General features: G+C 46.6%; 1 protein-coding gene across 1 annotated transcript in view; it reads right to left on the bottom strand.

Annotated features, from left to right (window-relative positions):
• Positions 1-1916, bottom strand: part of LOC311240589 (extracellular serine/threonine protein kinase FAM20C-like) — a gene marked incomplete at both ends in the record, with an annotated part of 54565 nt that extends 52649 nt beyond the window's left edge. Inside the window, one exon of the mRNA XM_084329163.1 lies at positions 1381-1916. Within this exon, the coding sequence (XP_084185289.1) occupies positions 1381-1916 (536 nt within the window). The remainder of the gene's footprint in view (positions 1-1380) is intronic.
• Positions 1917-20760: the final 18844 nt, after the last annotated feature.

The following is a 20760-nucleotide window of genomic DNA, read 5'->3' as shown; positions in this document are numbered from 1 at the left end:
TTAGAGGGTATATAAGGAGATGTCGACTCCCCCTCTGTCTCTTACACCTTCGCTCTCATAAGAGAAGGATGTCTCATGTACTGCTGTGGACCAATGTGAAATAAACCACGCTGTTTAATGGCTAAAGATAGAAACCATGCCTCATGAACATATTATTGTCGCCCCATAGCAGACTCTGTCAACACATGCTCTCGATGGGTCAGAACAGAGGCGTAACACTATGGGTGCAATGTGGCTCTAAGATATGAGACACTCACACAACATACATGTTAAATGTATGATGGAAAAAATAATATTAGGCTGCAGGGAGCCATAGATGACGACTCCTATAACTCTATTCTGCATCTATTCTGATGCAATCAGTTTAACTGAGCTGGTTCCCAAATGAGTCCTTGTTTTTCTGATGGCTGAAAATTAGAGATGTCCAATATTATCGGCAGATATTGGCATTAAAATGTAATATCGAAAATTATTGGTATCGGTAATCTTTATTTACCCAGTCAAGCAAGTAAGAACAAATTCTTACTTTATTTATTGTGAAAAGTATGCATAATGTTGTGTTATTTTCACGACAAGAGATATGTAATGTTAATTACCTGAAATTATCAGGGGGGGGGGGGGGACCCTGCATATATCGGTATCGGTTGATATCGGTATCGGAAATTAAGAGTTGGACAATATCGGTATATCAGATATCGGTAAAAAGTAGAGTGGGCAGAGTGTGCAGCAGGATGAACGAATCAACCGCCAGGGCAGCAACATGTGTTTCTCTCCAGCCTCACTCACCACCAGGGGTGTAAAAAGTACCCAGAAATTATACTCACGTGAAAGTATGGGTGCCGTCTCAAAATCATACTCAAGTAAAAGTCAGTATCTGGCTAAAAACACACTTGAGTAAAAGTAAAAAAGTTTCTACTTTTAAATGTACTTAAGTACTAAAAAGTAAAAGTTACAATTTTTTTCTGACTGTCTATTCTTCTGATAGCAGGTGTTTAATTAATCAAAGATCCCCGCTTTCTAGTCTTGCACAAGGACCAATCAGCATGGGTATGGGCGGGTTAATTTTCCATTGATGGGGATTAGATTGGCTGTTTCTAAATAAGGTGCGGCCGCAGGATTAATAACGTTAACGTTAGTTCGGCCAGAGAAACAAATACACGAATTAAAATAGTTGGACCTGCGAGATTTGTACTTTGTAGGTCTGCATTTTAAATGTAAGGAGTACAAAGTATGTTTTTTCTCTCTGAAATGTAATTGAGTAAAAGTACAAGTATAATAATAATAACCTAATAATACTTGAGTAAAGTACAAATCCCCCAAAACAGTACTTAAGTATTGTAACAAAGTACAATTACTCAAGTACTTTACACCCCTGCTCACCATCCATCATTATCATCCCTCTCCTTCTTCTCTCTCTCCTCACTCTCAGCATCCCTACCCTCTTCCTCTCTTTTCAACCTCAGTAGCCAATCGTCGTCCTTCAGATGAGGGCGTGGCAGGTCGTACAGCGGGTGGTTGAACAGCGCATCCAGTTTGGATTGACCTCTGATCTTTGGGGTTACTTTGACAGCCATCTTGGCTCCAATCAGTTCCTTTTCCTTCTCAGTGACATCGTTCTTTGCTTTGCTGTGTAGTGTGCTGCTGGCGTCTTTGTGACAGCCTCCATTTTGGGGACTTGTTGGTAGTTCGTGCAGAGAGGACGAGGAGTCGGAGGGCGAGGAGGAGAGTTGGGAGGTTGGCTGTCTGCTCCGGGCATCGGGAGAGGAAGAAGAGAAGGAGGAGGATGAGGGGAGAACGCAGGCTGTCTGGAGGACGGAGAGACAGAACAGGGCCAGAAGGAGGTGGAGAGTGAGGGATAGACATGCCAGAATCAGACAGATGGAGCGAGTGGAACGGCCTAAGCTCTGTTTGAACATGCTGGCAGAGAGAGAGAGAGAGAGAGAGAGAGAGAGAGAGAGAGAGAGAGAGAGAGAGAGAGAGAGAGAGAGAGAGAGAGAGAGAGAGAGAGAGAGAGAGAGAGAGAGAGAGAGAGAGAGAGAGAGAGAGAGAGGATATAATTAACATAACATGCAGGATGAACACATTGAGCCATGCTGTCAGGCATGGGCAGACAGAGCTACAGCTAGACAAGTCAGCAGGGATACAGAGAGACATAGAGTGACAGATAGACAGGAAAGACAGACTGACTTTGGAGTGACTAGTTGGCCGACTGACTGGCTGATGACTGGCTGATGGACTGGCTGACTGGCTGATGGACTGTCTGACTGGCTGATGGACTGGCTGACTGGCTGATGGACTGGCTGACTGGCTGATGGACTGTCTGACTGGCTGATTGTCTGGCTGGCTGATGGACTGTGGCTGGCTGATGGACTGTGGCTGGCTGATGGACTGGCTGACTGGCTGATGGACTGTCTGACTGGCTGATGGACTGGCTGACTGGCTGATGGACTGGCTGACTGGCTGATGGACTGTCTGACTGGCTGATGGACTGTCTGACTGGCTGATGGACTGTCTGACTGGCTGATGGACTGTCTGACTGGCTGATGGACTGGCTGACTGGCTGATGGACTGGCTGACTGGCTGATGGACTGTCTGACTGGCTGATGGACTGTCTGACTGGCTGATGGACTGTCTGACTGGCTGATGGACTGTCTGGCTGGCTGATGGACTGGCTGACTGGCTGATGGACTGTGGCTGGCTGATGGACTGTCTGGCTGGCTGATGGACTGGCTGACTGGCTGATGGACTGAGTGAAAGGCCCCAGGCGGTCAGGGTGGGGGGTCAGACCTCCAACACCATCACCCTGAGCATCGGGTCCCCCCAGGGCTGTGTTCTGAGCCCCCTGCTGTACTCACTATACACACATGACTGTGTGGCCAAGTTCAGCTCCAACTCCATAGTGAAGTTTGCGGACGACACAGTGGTGGTGGGGCTGATCTCGGACAACGACGAGAAGGCCTACCGGGAGGAGGTTGAGGTACTGGAACGCTGGTGCCAGGACAACAGCCTGCTCCTGAACATTGGTAAAACCAAGGAGCTGATCGTGGATTTTAGGAGAAGACAGCAGGGGACACACACACCACTGAGGATAAACGGGGCTACCGTGGACAGGGTGAGCAGCTTTAAGTACCTGGGGGTCCACATCTCAGAGGATCTGACATGGACAACACACATAGACTCAGTCGTAAAAAAGGCGAAGCAGCGCCTCTACCACCTGAGACAGTTAAGGAAGTTCAGAGTATCGGGAAAGATACTCCAGTCCTTCTACTCCGGAGCTGTAGAGAGCATCTTGACTGGAAACATCACTGCCTGGTATGGAAACAGCACGGCACAGGACAAGAAGGCCCTACAGAGAGTGGTACGCTCAGCCGAGCGTACTACGGGTATTGCACTACCACCCCTGCAGGTCCTATATAACAAGAGGTGCAAATCCAGCGCCTGCAGAATAATGAAAGACCCTCACCACCCCAACAACAGCCTGTTCATGCTGCTGAGGTCAGGCAAACGCCTGCGAACACCAGCAACTTCGGCTCAGCTTCTTCCCCCAGGCCATCAGAGCCTTGAACACTGAACTCTTCACACACAAGCACACATGAGCACACACACAACACACACACTGTACACGCTCACACACTAGCAGCCACTTTAACATGAGCACACACACACTCATGCTGTACACGCTCACACTTATGGTCACTTTACAAAAGGAAAGGTCACTTTAAGAATAGTATAGTATAACTTGAGATTGTATAATATAGCATTGTATAGCAGTGTACATAAAGACCCAGTGCCTCATCCGTAGCTAACAGTGTATTGCACTACCACAGGACCTAGCATGTCCTACCATGCTCTGTAAAAACTCATGTACATATACCGATATGCCCTACTTTGATTACTTGTATTATTGCACAATGTCTTTCTATTGGATTCTTATTATATTTATATTATTATTATTGTATTATGCACAATCGCTGCGGGCAAGACCCCCCGCATTTCATTGTATACTTGTATGCCGTGACAATTAAAACTCTTGACTTAAAACTCTTGACTTGACTGGCTGGCTGGCTGACTGACTAGCTGGGGCTGACTGGTTGACTGACTAGCTGGGGCTGACTGGTTGACTGACTAGCTGGGGCTGACTGGTTGACTGACTGGCTGAGTGACACAACAGAGACAGGTTATCATTCACAAAGACATAAAGATATACACAGCTGAACAGCAGACAGACAGAAAGACAAAAAGACAAAAAGACAGACAGACAGACAGACAGACAGACAGACAGACAGACAGACAGACAGACAGACAGACAGACAGACAGACAGACAGACAGACAGACAGACATACAGACAGACAGACAGACAGACAGACAGACAGACAGACAGACAGACAGACAGACAGACAGACAGACAGGGTCACAGACAGTGAAAGTTAAACAGCAGAAACATTGACAGAAATACAAACAGAAAAAAGGTTAGCAGGGAGCCAGACACAATGAATGACACAACCAAATACATTAATGCACAGACAGACTTGACAGCCAAACACAGAGACAAGCAATTAGAAAGACAGACATACAGTTGGATAAACCAGGACGGACTGAGTTACAGACCGAGAGGCAGACAAACAGACATTTAAACAGATGGGCAGACAGACAAACAAACGGACATAAATATGGACAAACGACAGCAAAAGTGCAGAGATAATGAAAGGCTCACTACTAGCGCTGGGGGTTATTGGTACCAATGACCTGATTCGATTTCGATTCACAAGGTCCCGATTCGATAGAATTCCGATTCACAAGGTCCCGATTCGATTGTATTTTTATTCAATTCGATTAAGTTAGGCTTGACGACGCTGGTTTCAGGGGACGAGCACCTGCCATTGTGTTCAAAAGATGTAACTTGGTCAACCGAGTTTCTGTAGTAGTTGAGCAGAAACTCAAACTAGGATGGGAGGTGCTATAAACATTTAGCTTCTCAGGTATAGATTAACAGATCGATCTTAGGATTCCAAAGAATCAATTTGATTAAAATGAAATAGAATATATACCCTGATATATATTATTGATATACCCCGGCCCTACTCACTAAAGAGAATCAATCCATTATTGAAGAACACGTTGCTGCTGGATCAGCAGGAGTTACTTACATCTCTTCTCTCTGAAGACCATGAGCTCTCTCTCTCTCTCTCTCTCTCTCTCTCTCTCTCTCTCTCTCTCTCTTCTCTCTCTCTCTCTCTCTCTCTCTCTCCCTCCCTCTCTCTCTCTCTCTCTCTCTCTCTCTCTCTCTCTCTCTCTCTCTCTCTCTCTCTCTCTCTCTCTCTCTCTCTCTCTCTCTCTCATTGGTGAATGAGACTGAGCATCAGAGTTCTGTGACTTATCAACTTATTTCCCCCCTCTTTTCTTTACTCTGTCAGGTTCATTATCTATAAAAGGAAATGTAAGAAAATAATAAAAAAGATAACATGGTGTGTGTGTGTGGCCTGTTTGTGCCTGTTTGTGTGTGTGTGTGTGTGTGTGTGTGTGTGTGTGTGTGTGTGTGTGTGTGTGTGTGTGTGTGTGTGTGTGTGTGTGTGTGTGTGTGTGTGTGAACCCTGCGTGTGTGTGTGTGTGTGTGTGTGTGTGTGTGTGTGTGTGTGTGTGTGTTATCTTGCAGTGTAAACAGAGCGGTGTGAGAGCAGCCAGGTTGTGGTGACCTGTGTGCACCAGTGGGGAGATCATTACACTCCACAACCTGATGAAACCGTATTGATCAACCTGTTTGGATCAATACGGAGCTGAGCCCCAAACGATCTTACTGTCACAACTCTCTTAAATGCCCTGAATCTGCATTGATGATGAACTCCTGACAATGGAACTGACAGTGTATATAGAATTCTCACGGGTGACGTACAGTATTTTCTTCATGTTTTTCCTGCAGCTGTAGGAAAATGAATGGACTATTACTGTAACTGAGGGGTACAATTCCCTGACTGTATTACTAGATATGATACTTACTACCACTACCTTTGTACTTAATATTCGGCCACCCAGTACACGGCATAAATATATTATCATGAACACTCTCACGTAGATGAAACGGATCCAACACAAATGTACGAATTAGAAACAGGTCTTTATTTCTACACAGCGATGGTGTGTAGAATAAGCACTTAATCACTTAATTACATTTATGAATTGAAATAGTATGCACTTTTATGGCAAGGAGTATTCGTCGGTATATCAATAGAGAATGTCCAATCTCTGAAGGCGCAGGTGGTAAATATACGACCTGGAATAGTTAAGGAATAACCGCAATGATACTTTAATGATTATACTAGATACACTATAGGGGGTTAATCCGGTCGCTTGTAAGCCGACAGGAGTAGGAGGGGGGGGGGGGGGTAGAATCCGGCTGCCTCGTCCAGCCAAGGGTATCCCAGGTGAACCCACTGTAGTGCCGTTCAATGCGCCGGCGATCCTTGGACCACAGATGAAAGCAGGTGGACTCTTTGTGGGCCGGCGTCCTCCGGTCCACGGGGGAGAGACGTGAAGCGACCTCGTCTTGCAGAGCGTCTCCTCACCTTGCGTCCTCTCCAGGGGGGGGTTCCAACACACGGCAGTGTCGGGGGTCTTTATCCATGGAATAATCAAAGTATCCAAAGCATAATCCGTGCCTGGGAAGGCGGGCTGTCGTCGGTAGAATAATCCGGTATACAGGTCCACTCGCTCGTCGGCTCTGGGGCTCCTCGGGTGCAGCTTCACATAGGGTCAACCACCCTGGGTAAGCAGCCAGTTCTCTGCCCGAAACGATGGGGTACTGACTACGGTAGTATTCTCACCGCACGAAGCACTATATATTAACAGACTATTATTAGCTTAATAGACTATGTCCAACTCGACGATATAGTGCCAAATATGACTATTCAAATATTAATATACACGATGTCTCAATACCGATGGTAGGCGAACTTGGCCTTACTCCCACACGTGGCGTCGCGGGGAGGCTTTACGTCTGTGACTCTATTGGAGGGTAAGAAACTGGACTGAAAAGAAAGTCCTACTTTAGTAGCGCAGTATATATACGCACTATGAACAAATAGTCCCATTAGTGGTGCGGTAGCCAAATTCCTACGCGGAACTAGGACTTGTTCGTACATGTCGAGCGGTACGTTTGAACTGGGTCTGAGGGGTATGGCAGCCTGGCACCAAGGTCTCGACCAATAGTAGAATGGAGACTATTATGGGATGTTCAGTAGGCTAGAATGGATATTCAATGCATATTGTACAAGGAATATACAAGGGATATCAGGGAATATTAGAGAATATACAAATACAATTAAATATATATATATAAATAAATATATATATTCAGTTTAATCTGGCCCTTCACAACAGCCACCCCCTGAATAGGTCCCAGACCTAATCAGTTAAACAGAGACAGATTAATCGCGTTGTCTATTTACACATAAGGGTTTGCTGTAGGGGTCAGTCAACTTCACAAAGTCATAGGGTTGTAGGGTCATGGTCATCATCGATTGTGTCTGGGAGTCGAGGCAGTTCTATGAGCCTTGCCACGGGACGGGTGTAAGTGCGACCCTGGACGAGCACTTCAGCTGCTCGGACCTTGCCGTCGGCACCGGTGATCACTTTGCTTACGCGGCCGGCCGGCCACATAGCTCTGGGCAGTGATTGATCAATAATCATGACGACTGTTCCTTCTGTCAAATTGTCTCTCTCCTTTACCCACTTCTGGCGGGTCTGTAGAGACGGTAGGTAGTGCAGTAGGAAACTGTTCCAAAACTTGTCGGCTAATACTTGGCTGTACCTCCACATTCGTCGGCCGTTCGCTTCTTCAGGCCGGTACATTGTCTGGGGTAATGCAGGATCTAGCCGCCCCATCAGGAGTGTGTTGGGGGTAACTGGGTCGATATCCGGTAGATTGGGGGCTCTGCGTAGGCGACCACCCACTCTGATGAGGGTATGAGCGTCGCTCTCGGGGGCCAGATGAATTAATCTGCTGTCGGATGGGACAGGCTTTCCTCCCTGTAGACAGGCCAATTCATCGGGGAACGAGTCTCTCTGGGCTCGCTGCAGTAGAAGCAATTCTGCTTCCTCGTAGTTAGCTGCTGACATATCAGCGGGGGACTTGCACTCCGGGTGGTACCGCAGGAATGTTCTTTGTTGTGCACTCTCTATGGACGTGCAATCGTCTATGTTAGGGTCGGTGGAGGCTACGGTGCTCAATCCACAGAACACAGACTTCTTAATTTCCACCTCCTCTGGACTTGCTTCCCTCGGGATAGGCATGGGCCACTGTCCTTCCGGGAGTCTTAGGAATGCGGGGCCGTCACTGTAGACATTGCGACGGGTGAGGTCATCCAGGGGCATCCCCCGGGTGATGACATCAGCTGGGTTCTGTTTTGTATCAACGTAGCGCCACTCTGTTTCTCCGGTTAACTCTTCGGTTAAGTCTTGAATCTCGGTGACTCTGACTCCCACGAAGACTTTGTACTTGCATGAGTCCGATTTGATCCAGGCGAGTACCGTCGTGGAATCTGACCACAGGATTGTTCTAGACACCGGTATGGTGAGCTCACGTTGGATGAGCGTGGCTAGGTGCGCTCCGGCTAGGGCTGCGCAGAGCTCTAGACGTGGGATAGATTGTTGCTTGCGTGGGGCTATTCTCGAGCGGGCGAGGACAAATGCTGTGTAGATCTCTCCCCCCTGGTCTTGGGCCCGCAAGTAGGCTACTGATCCGTATGCGACCTCTGAGGCGTCACTGAAGACGTGTAAGTCCATTTTACATGTCTCTGGCCTCACCGTGGGTGGGAAGTAGCTTCGGCGCATATTAACGCCTGGGAGTGAGTGGAGCTCCATCTCCCACTCTCTCCAGGTGGATGCAAGGTGTGCGGGAATGGGGTCGTCCCAGCCCTGGTCCTTGTCCCACAATGCTCGTACAATCATTTTTGCCCTGGTGGTGTACGGTAGAATACATCCTAGCGGGTCATATTGTCGGGCGAGTGTTGTGTACACACTCCGTCTGGTGGTCGGCGCCGCCGCCGGCCTTCCCTGCTCCGTAGTCAGGGGCTTGTGTCTGTAGTGAAGCGAATCTGTTTTGAATCGCCACACCAATCCCAGGGTCATCTCCTGGGCTTCTCCCGGGATTGTAGCCATCCAGGTCTCGCTGCTGGCTGCCTTGTCCTCGGAGGAGAGGCTGCGCAGTACTTGCGGGTCGCTGCTGGCCCACTGCCTGAGATCAAAGCCGCCTTTGATCAATGAGGCGCGGAGTTTAATCAGGAGAGCCTCGGCTTCTTCCTGGGTTGAAAGGCTTTGTAGACAGTTGTCTACGTAGAAGCTGTTCTTTACGCTGTGTCGGACCTCTTCGTCCGCTGCTGGGTCCTCTGCTACGTGTTTCTGTAGTGCAAATGTCGCACAGCAGGGGCTGCACGTCGTTCGGAAGGGGAGGACTTCCCATTGGTAGATGGCTGGGTGCTCATCTCCTGGCTTCTCTCTCCATAGGAACCGTAACAGGGGCTTGTCCGCCTCTACTAATCTCACCTGCAGGAACATTCCTTTAATGTCCCCGCTGATGGCCACCTTTTCCTGGCGGAAGCGGAGTAGAACGCCGAGTAGGGAGGGGCCGAGTGTGGGACCGGGCAGTAACTCTTTATTCAGATTTTGGGATCCGATCTGGTAGCTGCAGTTAAATACTATGCGGTCTTTACCGTTGTGATGGACCTTGTGGTGGGGCACGTACCACGATTCAGTGGTCTGGTCAGCCTCTTTAATGTCCATCTTTGTGACGTGTCCCGCTGTGATGAGCTTCTCAATCTCAGCGCGGTATACACTCTCTTGGGCGGGGTTCTTGGCTAAGCGCCGCTCCGTGTTCAGCAGGTACCGTTCTGTGGCGTCTGTCTTGGCGTGGAAAGTAGGCATTCCTTCTCGCCGCAGGAGTGGCGTGGCGTATCTCAACACGCCGTTGACCGGGACTCTCTTGGTCCCTGTCTCGAGGAGGTGAATGGTGTAAATGTCATCTTTAGAGCGAATGTCTTTCTTTCCGTTCTTAAAGGGCATTTGTTCCAGGGTCCATAGCCGCTCTACGTGTTGCAGGAGTGCGGTTTCTCCCTCTGTGACTCGGGAGTGGAGACATCTAGTGGCTGTACTTCGGTTGAGAGATTTGGCGAGCGGGCCTTGGAGAGTCCATCCCAAACGGGTCTCGACTGCTGCAGGGCAGCCTCGGGGTCCGGTATGAACCCGGTCTATCGGGACAATGAGGTCTGCATGGTCGGAGCCTATCAACAGGGTCGGCATAGCATTGTCTATGAGCGGGATCGGTAACTTGCGCAGATGTGCATATTTCTCCATCAGCTTGGCGACGGGGTATGTGTACCGCGACAGTCCTATTTCTTGGCTGGTGAAAGCGTCTGCAATCTGGTACCGTCGCTCAGGCTGGCCGCTTGCTGCGATAGAGAATGAGACATTCTCGCCCTTTATCGTCTTCAAATCTCGTCTTATTGTCCGAATTGTCATTTGGGTTTCGCTTCTCCGCAGCCCTAGCTGGGCCGCAGCGGAGGCGAGCAGCAGGGTCTTCTCTGACCCGTCATCGAGGACGGCGTAAGTGTCCAGGACTTTATTCTGGTAGCTTAGTGTCACACGCACTACTTTTAGGAGTACTCGGGCTCCACTGCTGCTGGCAGGATCGATGTACATGACGCTCGCTTTGCGGCTGGATGGTGCAGGTGAAGGGCGCCGTCTGTTACTGTCGTGGAGTAGGTCCAGATGGGCTCCATCGCACTTGGTGCACCTTTTCTTTAAGCGGCATTCGGCTGCCATGTGTGAGCGCGCACAGCGAAAACAGCGCTTGTTGGACTTTATCCATTGACCTGCTTCCTCCGCGTTCAGCTTGGGGAAGGAGTCACATTGCGCTAGCCAGTGTTCTTTCTCACAGTAGGGGCACACTATCTTCCACTTCTCCGTTCTGGAGGGGGTACTGTGGCTCCTGCTGCTCGGTACTGACTCCGATTGGTGCATCACAGTCACCGATCTTCTTCCATCATTTAGTCGTCTGGTTCCTTCTCTGGAGCCAGGGGTGCTCCGTCCGAATGTATCTAGCCGTAGGCTGCTGACTTCTCTCGCCAGGAAGTCTGCTAGATCGAGGAGGTTCGGTTCGGGGCCATTCGGGTCTCTGTGGTCCCTCTGCCGCCTAAAGCGCTCCTGACGAGCGGGCGGCAGCTTCTCCAGGATCCTTTCCACATTTGAGTTGGCGTAAAGTTCATGCCTCCCCTTCTCTCTTTGCGCTCCCAACATCCCTACCAGGGACTGCACTCTGATGGACAGGTCGTCCAGTGCTCGATTGTCTATTGCTGGGGGTAAGCGGTCGATGTGTCGGATCTCCTGGATCACGTAATCCCATATGCGCCCATACCTCTGGTCCAATGCTACCAGCGCTGCTGTGTATGGGGTGGTGGAAGTCGCGTAGGCGAGCGCTATATTATGTGCGCGGGGTACCTTTAAGTGCTTCAGTAGGATGGCGTATTTGTGGCGTTCATCCAATACATCCACCAACATGGTCTCCAGACACATGCGGAGTTCTGTATACTGGGCCCGGTTCTCTTGGGTGAAGTCGGGTACCATAGGCGTGCCAATGTATGACGCTGACTGTGGATACATCGGCGAGCGTTGGGGGAGAGGCCTCCTAGGCGAGTCTCCTCCCGCTCCTTGGTATGGGCTGGTACCGGCAGTGTACCATGGCCCGCTTGTCCAGGTGCTGTTCCTCGGTGCGGGTCGTGCGTCGTGCTCACCCGTGTATAGAGTCGGGGGTCTGTAGCGCAGCTCCGCGGGAGTATAGCCTGGGCTGTACCGGACCTCCTGGTCCGGTAGAGTACTGTGCTGTCTTCGGGCGTGGTTCTCCTCCTCTTCCTCTTCGTCTTCAGTTAGGTCATCCAGTGCTTGTAGTCTCTGGTTTAGCCTCTCCACAGGATATGCTGCTCCTTCCCGGTTGCTAGGTCTCGCTTGGACCGGTGGGGGGAGGTGGTCTGTGGGGGGTATAGACCTCGTCTGTTGGTCAAGTTCAGGGTTGTTTACTCGGCTAGGGGATGCCGCCCTGGAGGTGTGTCTAGACGAGTTCCTGGAGCCTCTGGCGGAGGGAGAGGGTGTTGTCCGTCTGATCAGCTGTTCTATTAGTTGCGACTGCTGTCTGTCGCGCGCTGCGTCCCGTTGAGCACCGGCTCGTTCTCGGGCCACATTCTCTTCCATCTGAATGCGTCTTATTTCTAGACGTATCTGCTCGTGTTCGCTTCGCTGCTGGATCTGCAGTCGGTCGCGTTCAGCAGCGGCGTTCATGCTGATGAGGAAGGCCTGCTGTAGGGTCCTCTCTGCCTCTGGAGAAGGCGGTTGTATAGGGGAGCCTTCTCTCGGGGTACTCCTTGCGGAGCCTTGGAGCTCTATCTCCACGGTGCTCTCCCCGTCTTCTTCCGTGCCGAGTTCTCTCTTGGTAGCGTTGTATTCCTCCCGGGACTCATCGGGGACTACTTCTTCAGTACTGGCGGGGTGTGAAGTCATGTCTGGTTCCCACTGGTCCCCACCGTGAACTTGGTCAGTTACATTAGAGCCCGTAGGGGCCTCTATGGTCGGGGTAGTCTGGGCGTTGGGGTTAGACATACTTTTACTTTCTAGTTTACCGCGCTTACTGTTAGTAGAAGACTAGGTTGTTGACTGACAGCGTAAGCCTCTAAGTACTGAGGGAGCCGTCGTTCGCGCTGCGGGCGTTGGTTAGGAGGATCGTTTCGTGGAGTGTTCATCATAGGCCATTTCAATATTAATAACACTATATTAATATTACACTAATTACCCTCCGGCTCGAAGGACCAATTGTAACTGAGGGGTACAATTCCCTGACTGTATTACTAGATATGATACTTACTACCACTACCTTTGTACTTAATATTCGGCCACCCAGTACACGGCATAAATATATTATCATGAACACTCTCACGTAGATGAAACGGATCCAACACAAATGTACGAATTAGAAACAGGTCTTTATTTCTACACAGCGATGGTGTGTAGAATAAGCACTTAATCACTTAATTACATTTATGAATTGAAATAGTATGCACTTTTATGGCAAGGAGTATTCGTCGGTATATCAATAGAGAATGTCCAATCTCTGAAGGCGCAGGTGGTAAATATACGACCTGGAATAGTTAAGGAATAACAGCAATGATACTTTAATGATTATACTAGATACACTAGAGGGGGTTAATCCGGTCGCTTGTAAGCCGACAGGAGTAGGAGGGGGGGGGGGGTAGAATCCGGCTGCCTCGTCCGGCCAAGGGTATCCCAGGTGAACCCACTGTAGTGCCGTTCAATGCGCCGGCGATCCTTGGACCACAGATGAAAGCAGGTGGACTCTTTGTGGGCCGGCTCTCTCCGGTCCACGGGGGAGAGACGTGGAGCGACCTCGTCTTGCAGAGCGTCTCCTCACCTTGCGTCCTCTCCAGGGGGGGGGTTCCAACACACGGCAGTGTCGGGGGTCTTTATCCATGGAATAATCAAAGTATCCAAAGCATAATCCGTGCCTGGGAAGGCGGGCTGTCGTCGGTAGAATAATCCGGTATACAGGTCCACTCGCTCGTCGGCTCTGGGGCTCCTCGGGTGCAGCTTCACATAGGGTCAACCACCCTGGGTAAGCAGCCAGTTCTCTGCCCGAAACGATGGGGTACTGACTACGGTAGTATTCTCACCGCACGAAGCACTATATATTAACAGACTATTATTAGCTTAATAGACTACGTCCAACTCGACGATATAGTGCCAAATATGACTATTCAAATATTAATATACACGATGTCTCAATACCGATGGTAGGCGAACTTGGCCTTACTCCCACACGTGGCGTCGCGGGGAGGCTTTACGTCTGTGACTCTATTGGAGGGTAAGAAACTGGACTGAAAAGAAAGTCCTACTTTAGTAGCGCAGTATATATACGCACTATGAACAAATAGTCCCATTAGTGGTGCGGTAGCCAAATTCCTACGCGGAACTAGGACTTGTTCGTACATGTCGAGCGGTACGTTTGAACTGGGTCTGAGGGGTATGGCAGCCTGGCACCAAGGTCTCGACCAATAGTAGAATGGAGACTATTATGGGATGTTCAGTAGGCTAGAATGGATATTAAATGCATATTGTACAAGGAATATACAAGGGATATCAGGGAATATTAGAGAATATACAAATACAATTAAATATATATATATAAATAAATATATATATTCGGTTTAATCTGGCCCTTCACAACAATTACTGTACAGTTTTCTTTTTTTTACAACTGCTTTGATGGATTTTGCACATCAGAGTTTCAATGTGCAAAACTCTTAACACAGAATGCTATACTGCTAATTTTGGGTTCAAAATGCAATATAGCATGCAAAAGTTAAATACCAGTGTCAAATCAGAGAATAGTATATATAATATAATAATAATAATAATAATATAACAGCACCAAAACATTAGATATTTCAAACAATTAAGTGAACAACTGAACCAAATTAGATTATGTCCTGCAAAAGTGTATCATAGTGTCATAACAGTGGATATGTTCATTGTTGAAGTTTTAATTATTGGTGCACTTTTCAAATACAATGGTCAGACTCATTATCAAATAATGCGGTCAAACACAATATACTTGTTACCAAAATAGACTAATGGTAATTTCCTCATAACCCCTGTGATAGACTGCAGTATAGTGCTTGTGTCTTTATGAAAGACAAACAAAATATATGATTACAGTATTTGAAGTTTAATCATTACAGTAAAGAAAAATACATACAGTAATGCTCTGTACTGTACAGTAAAAACTAAAACAGTTACAGTAAACAAACTATTGTAAAGAACAGTAACAAATTGTTACTTGGTGCTTTTTCAATGTTCACCCAATAGTCGTGAGGCTGATTGACTGGATATTTTCGAAGACTCCGTTATCAGCTTTTACAGTAACACAGAATGCTATACTGCAAATTTTGGGTTCAAAATGTAATACAGCATGCAAAATTACCGTAAAATACCAGTGTCAAATCAGAGAATAGATTATGCAAAAGTTTACAGTATCACAGCACCAGAACAGTGGATATGTGCATCGTTGAAGTTTACTTATTGGTGCATTTTCAAATACAACAGCCATTATCAAATACAGTAATGTGGTCAAACACAGAATACTTGTTACCCAAAGAGACTATGCAATGGTAATTTCCTCATACAGTAACCCCTGTGATAGACTGCAGTATAGTGCTTGTGTTTTTATGAAAGATTATTTGATTATTTGAAGTTTAATTGTTACAGTAAAGAAAATTACATACAGTAAAGCTCTGTATTTTACAGTAAAAACAAAAACAGTTACAGTAAGCAAACTATTGTAAAAAAATAAATCGGCATTTGGCCAAAGAATTTCATCGACGTCACATTCAAGTGCCCTCTCCTGCTGCACAGAGAGAAGACGGCCACGTCCTCCACTTGGTAGTGCTCGTTCAGTTCTAATGTACAGTAAAGATAACAATTACAGAAATTATTCACACCCAAACCTTTAGTATTCATGAAATAAAAATAAAAAAAGGATAAAATAATTCTGGAGTACAGTTTTGAGTAAAACATCAAACATTTGTTTTTTTCTTAAAAAAAAAAAATCTTGCAGCATATTTTAAGTTTTTCTTTCTTTTCTTGATATTAAAATATATTTCGTTTTTAAGAATTTGTAAAGGTTAGGCAAAAATAACCATGTGCTTCAGCCTATTCCTTTTTTTCGGTCGTTGATTTTGGATTTTGTGTGTGAGCTTGCCTTGAATATGTAGGGGTGAACGGGGGACGTTGTCACACGGGTAGGTTGTCACATTCATTATATTTCACCACCAGAGGGTCCTGTCACACACACACACACACACGCACGCACGCACGCACGCACGCACGCACGCACACACACACACACACACACACACACACACACACACACACACACACACACACACACACACACACACACACACACACACACACACACACACACACACACACACACACACACTCACTATCCCCTGACTATCACCCCATCATATAGGCCATAATCTCGGTTGAATAGTCTTTCTCATAGACAGCAGAGCAGTGTCGGCCGGTGTGAACTACATTTGGGTGGTCGCGATCATTTGACCAAGCTGACCAAGCGAATACTGACTCATAACGTTACCAACATTAAGTCGAGTTAATTGATTCATATTATACAACGGCATGCAAATTTCTCTATTCTGATTGGCTGAAACAGTCATTTTACACGTCTTTATTGGCAACAATTCCACGCTGCTGGCCCAGGACCCGCCCACAACCGAACCACATCACATCACTCCGCCGGATCACAAGAAGGTGGAAATAATCTTTACAAATGGATATGTTGATAGCGACTAAACGACTAAATATCAAGCGATTCTGTCACAGCGAATGTCTTAGTCGTTTAAACAATGTTGGATGATGTAATTGATGGGTCTTGAATCATTCTGTAACAAAAGAAAAATCGCGGATTGATTGATTGATTAATTTTCATTTTTTTTTTCAATTTCTTTTTCCTTTCGACTGTCAGCGCTCGCTCTAGTCTCCACCCACCGCCACACCCCCCCCCCCCCCCCACACACACACACACACACACACACACACACGCACACGCACACGCACACACACGCACGCACGCACGCACGCACACACACGCACACACACACACACACACACACACTCTGCCTGCAACGCGGGGGATAGTCAGAGAGCTGGGTGCTGCGCTGTTCTAAGTGAGCATGGCCTATTGAGTTGATTGATTGATTGATTGATTGCTAATTTTATTACTGTACGCTTGGTTTCCAACTGGTTAAGTTTAGGCCCTCTACAGTAGGTTTAAAAAAATAAATAAAAGAATAGGGCGAAGAAACGTTTTTTTCCTATAGGGCAAAGAAAACGTTTTAATTTGTTTTACCTACTTTATATAGAAGCATCTAAGAATGAAGTTCTATGGAAAGTAGGTCTGCATTCCCTTAACAATTGTGTGTATTGAGCTGTACTGTATTGTACCCATTCTGCATCTGGTAATAACATTTTCAATCAATCATTCCAATAATACACAGTTGGATGTGTTAGTTGGTTGGATGCACTTCAAGCTGCTTCCACATGAGGCAACTTCTCTCAATCATTCCATAATACACAGTTTGGATGTGTTAGTTTGGTTGGATGCACTTCAAGCTGCTTCCACATGGAGCAACTTGTCTTTTTTGTAGTTGTGGGAACTACTTTTTCTGGCGGATGGTTTTTTCAATAAATCTTCGATTAATGTGTGTTTATTGTATAGAAATAAGGTTGGATGAATCTGGCAGTTGTATAAAAGCTTTACACCACTTGCAGTCGTGATTTGTGAACAATAAACCATGCCTAGGGGGGTCTAACGACCACCCCTAGGCATGGTTTATTGTTCACAAACCACTCCTGCGCGTGATGTAATGCTTAACTACACTAGTACACGTATGATCATCAATCCAATAATGAACACATATATATAGGCCTATCTTGTCATTTTAAACAAGTTACCATTCATTCATTCAGCCATTATGCAATACCCACAGCTAAATGAACACGCTGTGTTGAGAGAGCGAGAGAGAGAGAGAGAGAGAGAGAGAGAGACAGAGAGAGACAGAGAGAGAGACAGAGAGAGCGTTTCCGAGAAAATGCGGCTACGGAAAGTCTCGACGCTGCTTGCTTAGATGATAATAGATCGCTTGGAAAAGCGCCCGCTTCCATCATAATACATCATATTTCAACGCACAGCGAGTTATGCACTGATTGGCTGCGACAGATACAGCAATGAAAACAGTGCACGCCCACTGTAAGCGCTATTGCGTCTAGCCCGAGAGAAATGCGGCTACGGAAAGAATAGACGCCTATTGCGTCTAGCCCTGAGAGAAATGCGGCTACGGAAAGGAGTCACTTCCTGTTGTTAATGAAAACAATTATTTATATTTGATATATTAACGTTATATTGTGCATTGGAAACACAAACATACTTAAAATGAGTAAATATTATTCATTTTAAACATGTTTATTTTATTTATAGGGCCCAAAAAAAATAAAAAAATAAAAAAAATCGTATTCTTCTTCTTTTAACCAGGGAGGGCGGCGCTCTAGCGCCCCTATCGGCCAGCCGCCACTGCAGGCAGAGAGAATCAACTCTGAATCTGAAACCCTGTCTGCTCCTCCCATTTCCACTGCACTTTCTCTCTCTCCCTCCCTTTCTCCATTCCTTTCTTTCCATTTATTTTATCCTTCCTCTTATTCCTTTTATATCTTCCTCCTCTACCCCTCCACCTCTACCTCCATCTGACATTTGTCCTCTTTCATTGCATCGCATCTCTCTCTCCTTACTATCTCGTTAAAATCTCTTTACCTTTAGCTTACTCTCCTTTTTTCTTAATGTGTCCTCTCACTTCTTTTTATTTTCTCCTGTGTCTGATCTCTCTCTCTCTCTCTCTCTCTCTCTCTCTCTCTCGTTCTCTCTCTTGTTCTCTCTCTCTCTCTCTCTCTCTCTCTCTCTCTCTCTCTCTCTCTCTCGTTCTCTCTCTTGTTCTCTCTCTCTCTCTCTCTCTCTCTCTCTCTCTCTCTCTCTCTCTCTCTCTCTCTCTCTCTCTCTCTCTCTCTCTCTCTCTCTCTCTCTCTCTCTCTCTCTCGCTCTCTCTCTCTCTCTCTCTTACAGAGTAACATGCAAGAGAGCAAATGTAGCAGAAATATACCAAGTCAGAGCAGGTGTAAAACATAGAGACTAGTAATTACAGGCTATTACAAATTGCTGACTGATGCACAAATAAGCATAAAGTACCAAATGATGAACTGAGCAAGTGCAGATGTGCAGCGTAATGTAGAAAAGTGCTATGGATGTAAAGTATGCAACATGCAGGGAGCAGCAGAGGGACTAGACCCAGCAGACTAGCATCCTATAAGACAGGCCATGCTCTACAGGAGGCATCAGCTAGATTGATTATACATGTCCTGCTAGGCTGCTACATGGGGTAGGGCTCTAGGCTCATGATCGAGTTTGAGCCGCAGGCCTCGTGAATACTTTCCCTAAGCCAGTTTTACTTTTGCGCAATCTGATTGGCCACTGACGTTTCTGGTCATGTGACATGTGCGCCAATCGTGGGACGGCAAGTTCTGCCACCGGTTAAGCTTAGGCACTCTTTCGAAGTTGGTTAAGGTTAGAGTTTGTCTTAGAGCAGGCCGATAGAACACCAGCCCTGATTCCAAACTCTAACCTTAACCAATTTCGAAAGAGTCGCCTAAGCTTAACCAGTGATAAACTAGGCGTTAGGTAGTTTGCAGGCTGTTAGACCCGGAAATAGGCGCAGAACTTGCCGTCCCACGATTGGCGCACATGTCACATGACCAGAAACGTCAGTGGCCAATCAGATCTCGCAAAAGTACAACTGGCTTAGGGAAAGTATTCACGCCCCCAGGCCAGGCCAATAGGGTATATCTGCAGAGCCGCACTGCCCAAGGCTTCGGGGGCCTGTACTTGGATTTGGGGCTAGTACACTGATGTTGGGCGGTGCTTGGCTTGCTAAGCACTACTGCGCATGCGGATATGGGGGGGGGGGGCTCTCTCTCTCTCTCTCTCTCTCTCTCTCTCTCTCTCTCTCTCTCTCTCTCTCTCTCTCTCTCTCTCTCTCTCTCTCTCTCTCTCTCTCTCTCTCTCTCTCTCTCGCTCGCTCGCTCGCTACGTGTTACTGGTGCGACATTAGCGGACAGACGTTAACAGACACGTGTTACTGGCACGACAATGACATACACAACATACGGATATACAGATATAATCTACTCATTTAATCTAATCTAATCATGACATTTATGACATACATGACATACAGTACTGTATATGATTGATTGAATTGATTGAAAACTTTAATTAACAGATTGCAGAATGGGTACAGTACAGTACTCAATACACACAATTGTTAAGGGGATGCAGACCAGAGAAAGACTTTCGTCTTGTTTACATCAGGGTCCCCCATTTTCAATTCATAATGACATTTATGATATACACAAGATACACTACAGTATGTCATGTATGTCATAAATGTCATGATTACACAACATACGGATATACAGATATAAGAATCTAATCTACTCATCTAATCTAATCATGACATTTATGACATACATGACATACTGTAGTGTATCTTGTGTATATCATAAATGTCATTATGAATTGAAAATGGGGGACCCTGATGTAAACAAGACGAAAGTCTTTCTCTGGTCTGCATCCCCTTAACAATTGTGTGTATTGAGTACTGTACTGTACCCATTCTGCAATCTGTTAATTAAAGTTTTCAATCAATTCAATCAATCATATACAGTACTGTTAAATGTGTGACATACAAGATATGCAAATATGGTTAGAGTTACATAGATGGAGAGACTAATGAACTGGTTATAGTTACATAGATGAGACTAATGAACTGGTTAGAATTACATAGATGAGAGATTAATGAACTGGTGATGAGTACCAGTCTTCTCGTCAGACATATAAAATTAGTTTTTCACATTAATAATAATAATAATAAATCTAATTTCTATAGCGCCTTTCATGAAACCCAAGGTCGCTTTACAAATGGGAAATGGTGCAGTAGGGGAAAAGTGAAAAAGAAAAGGGGAGGATGAGGGCAGGTAAGGGATAATGGGCGACAGTGGCTCGGGAGGTAGAGCAGTCG

Source organism: Notolepis coatsorum, assembly GCF_963971535.1.
Source record: "Notolepis coatsorum genome assembly, chromosome: 14".
Classification (NCBI taxonomy): domain Eukaryota; kingdom Metazoa; phylum Chordata; class Actinopteri; order Aulopiformes; family Paralepididae; genus Notolepis; species Notolepis coatsorum.
This window is presented reverse-complemented; position numbering and strand designations above follow the sequence as displayed.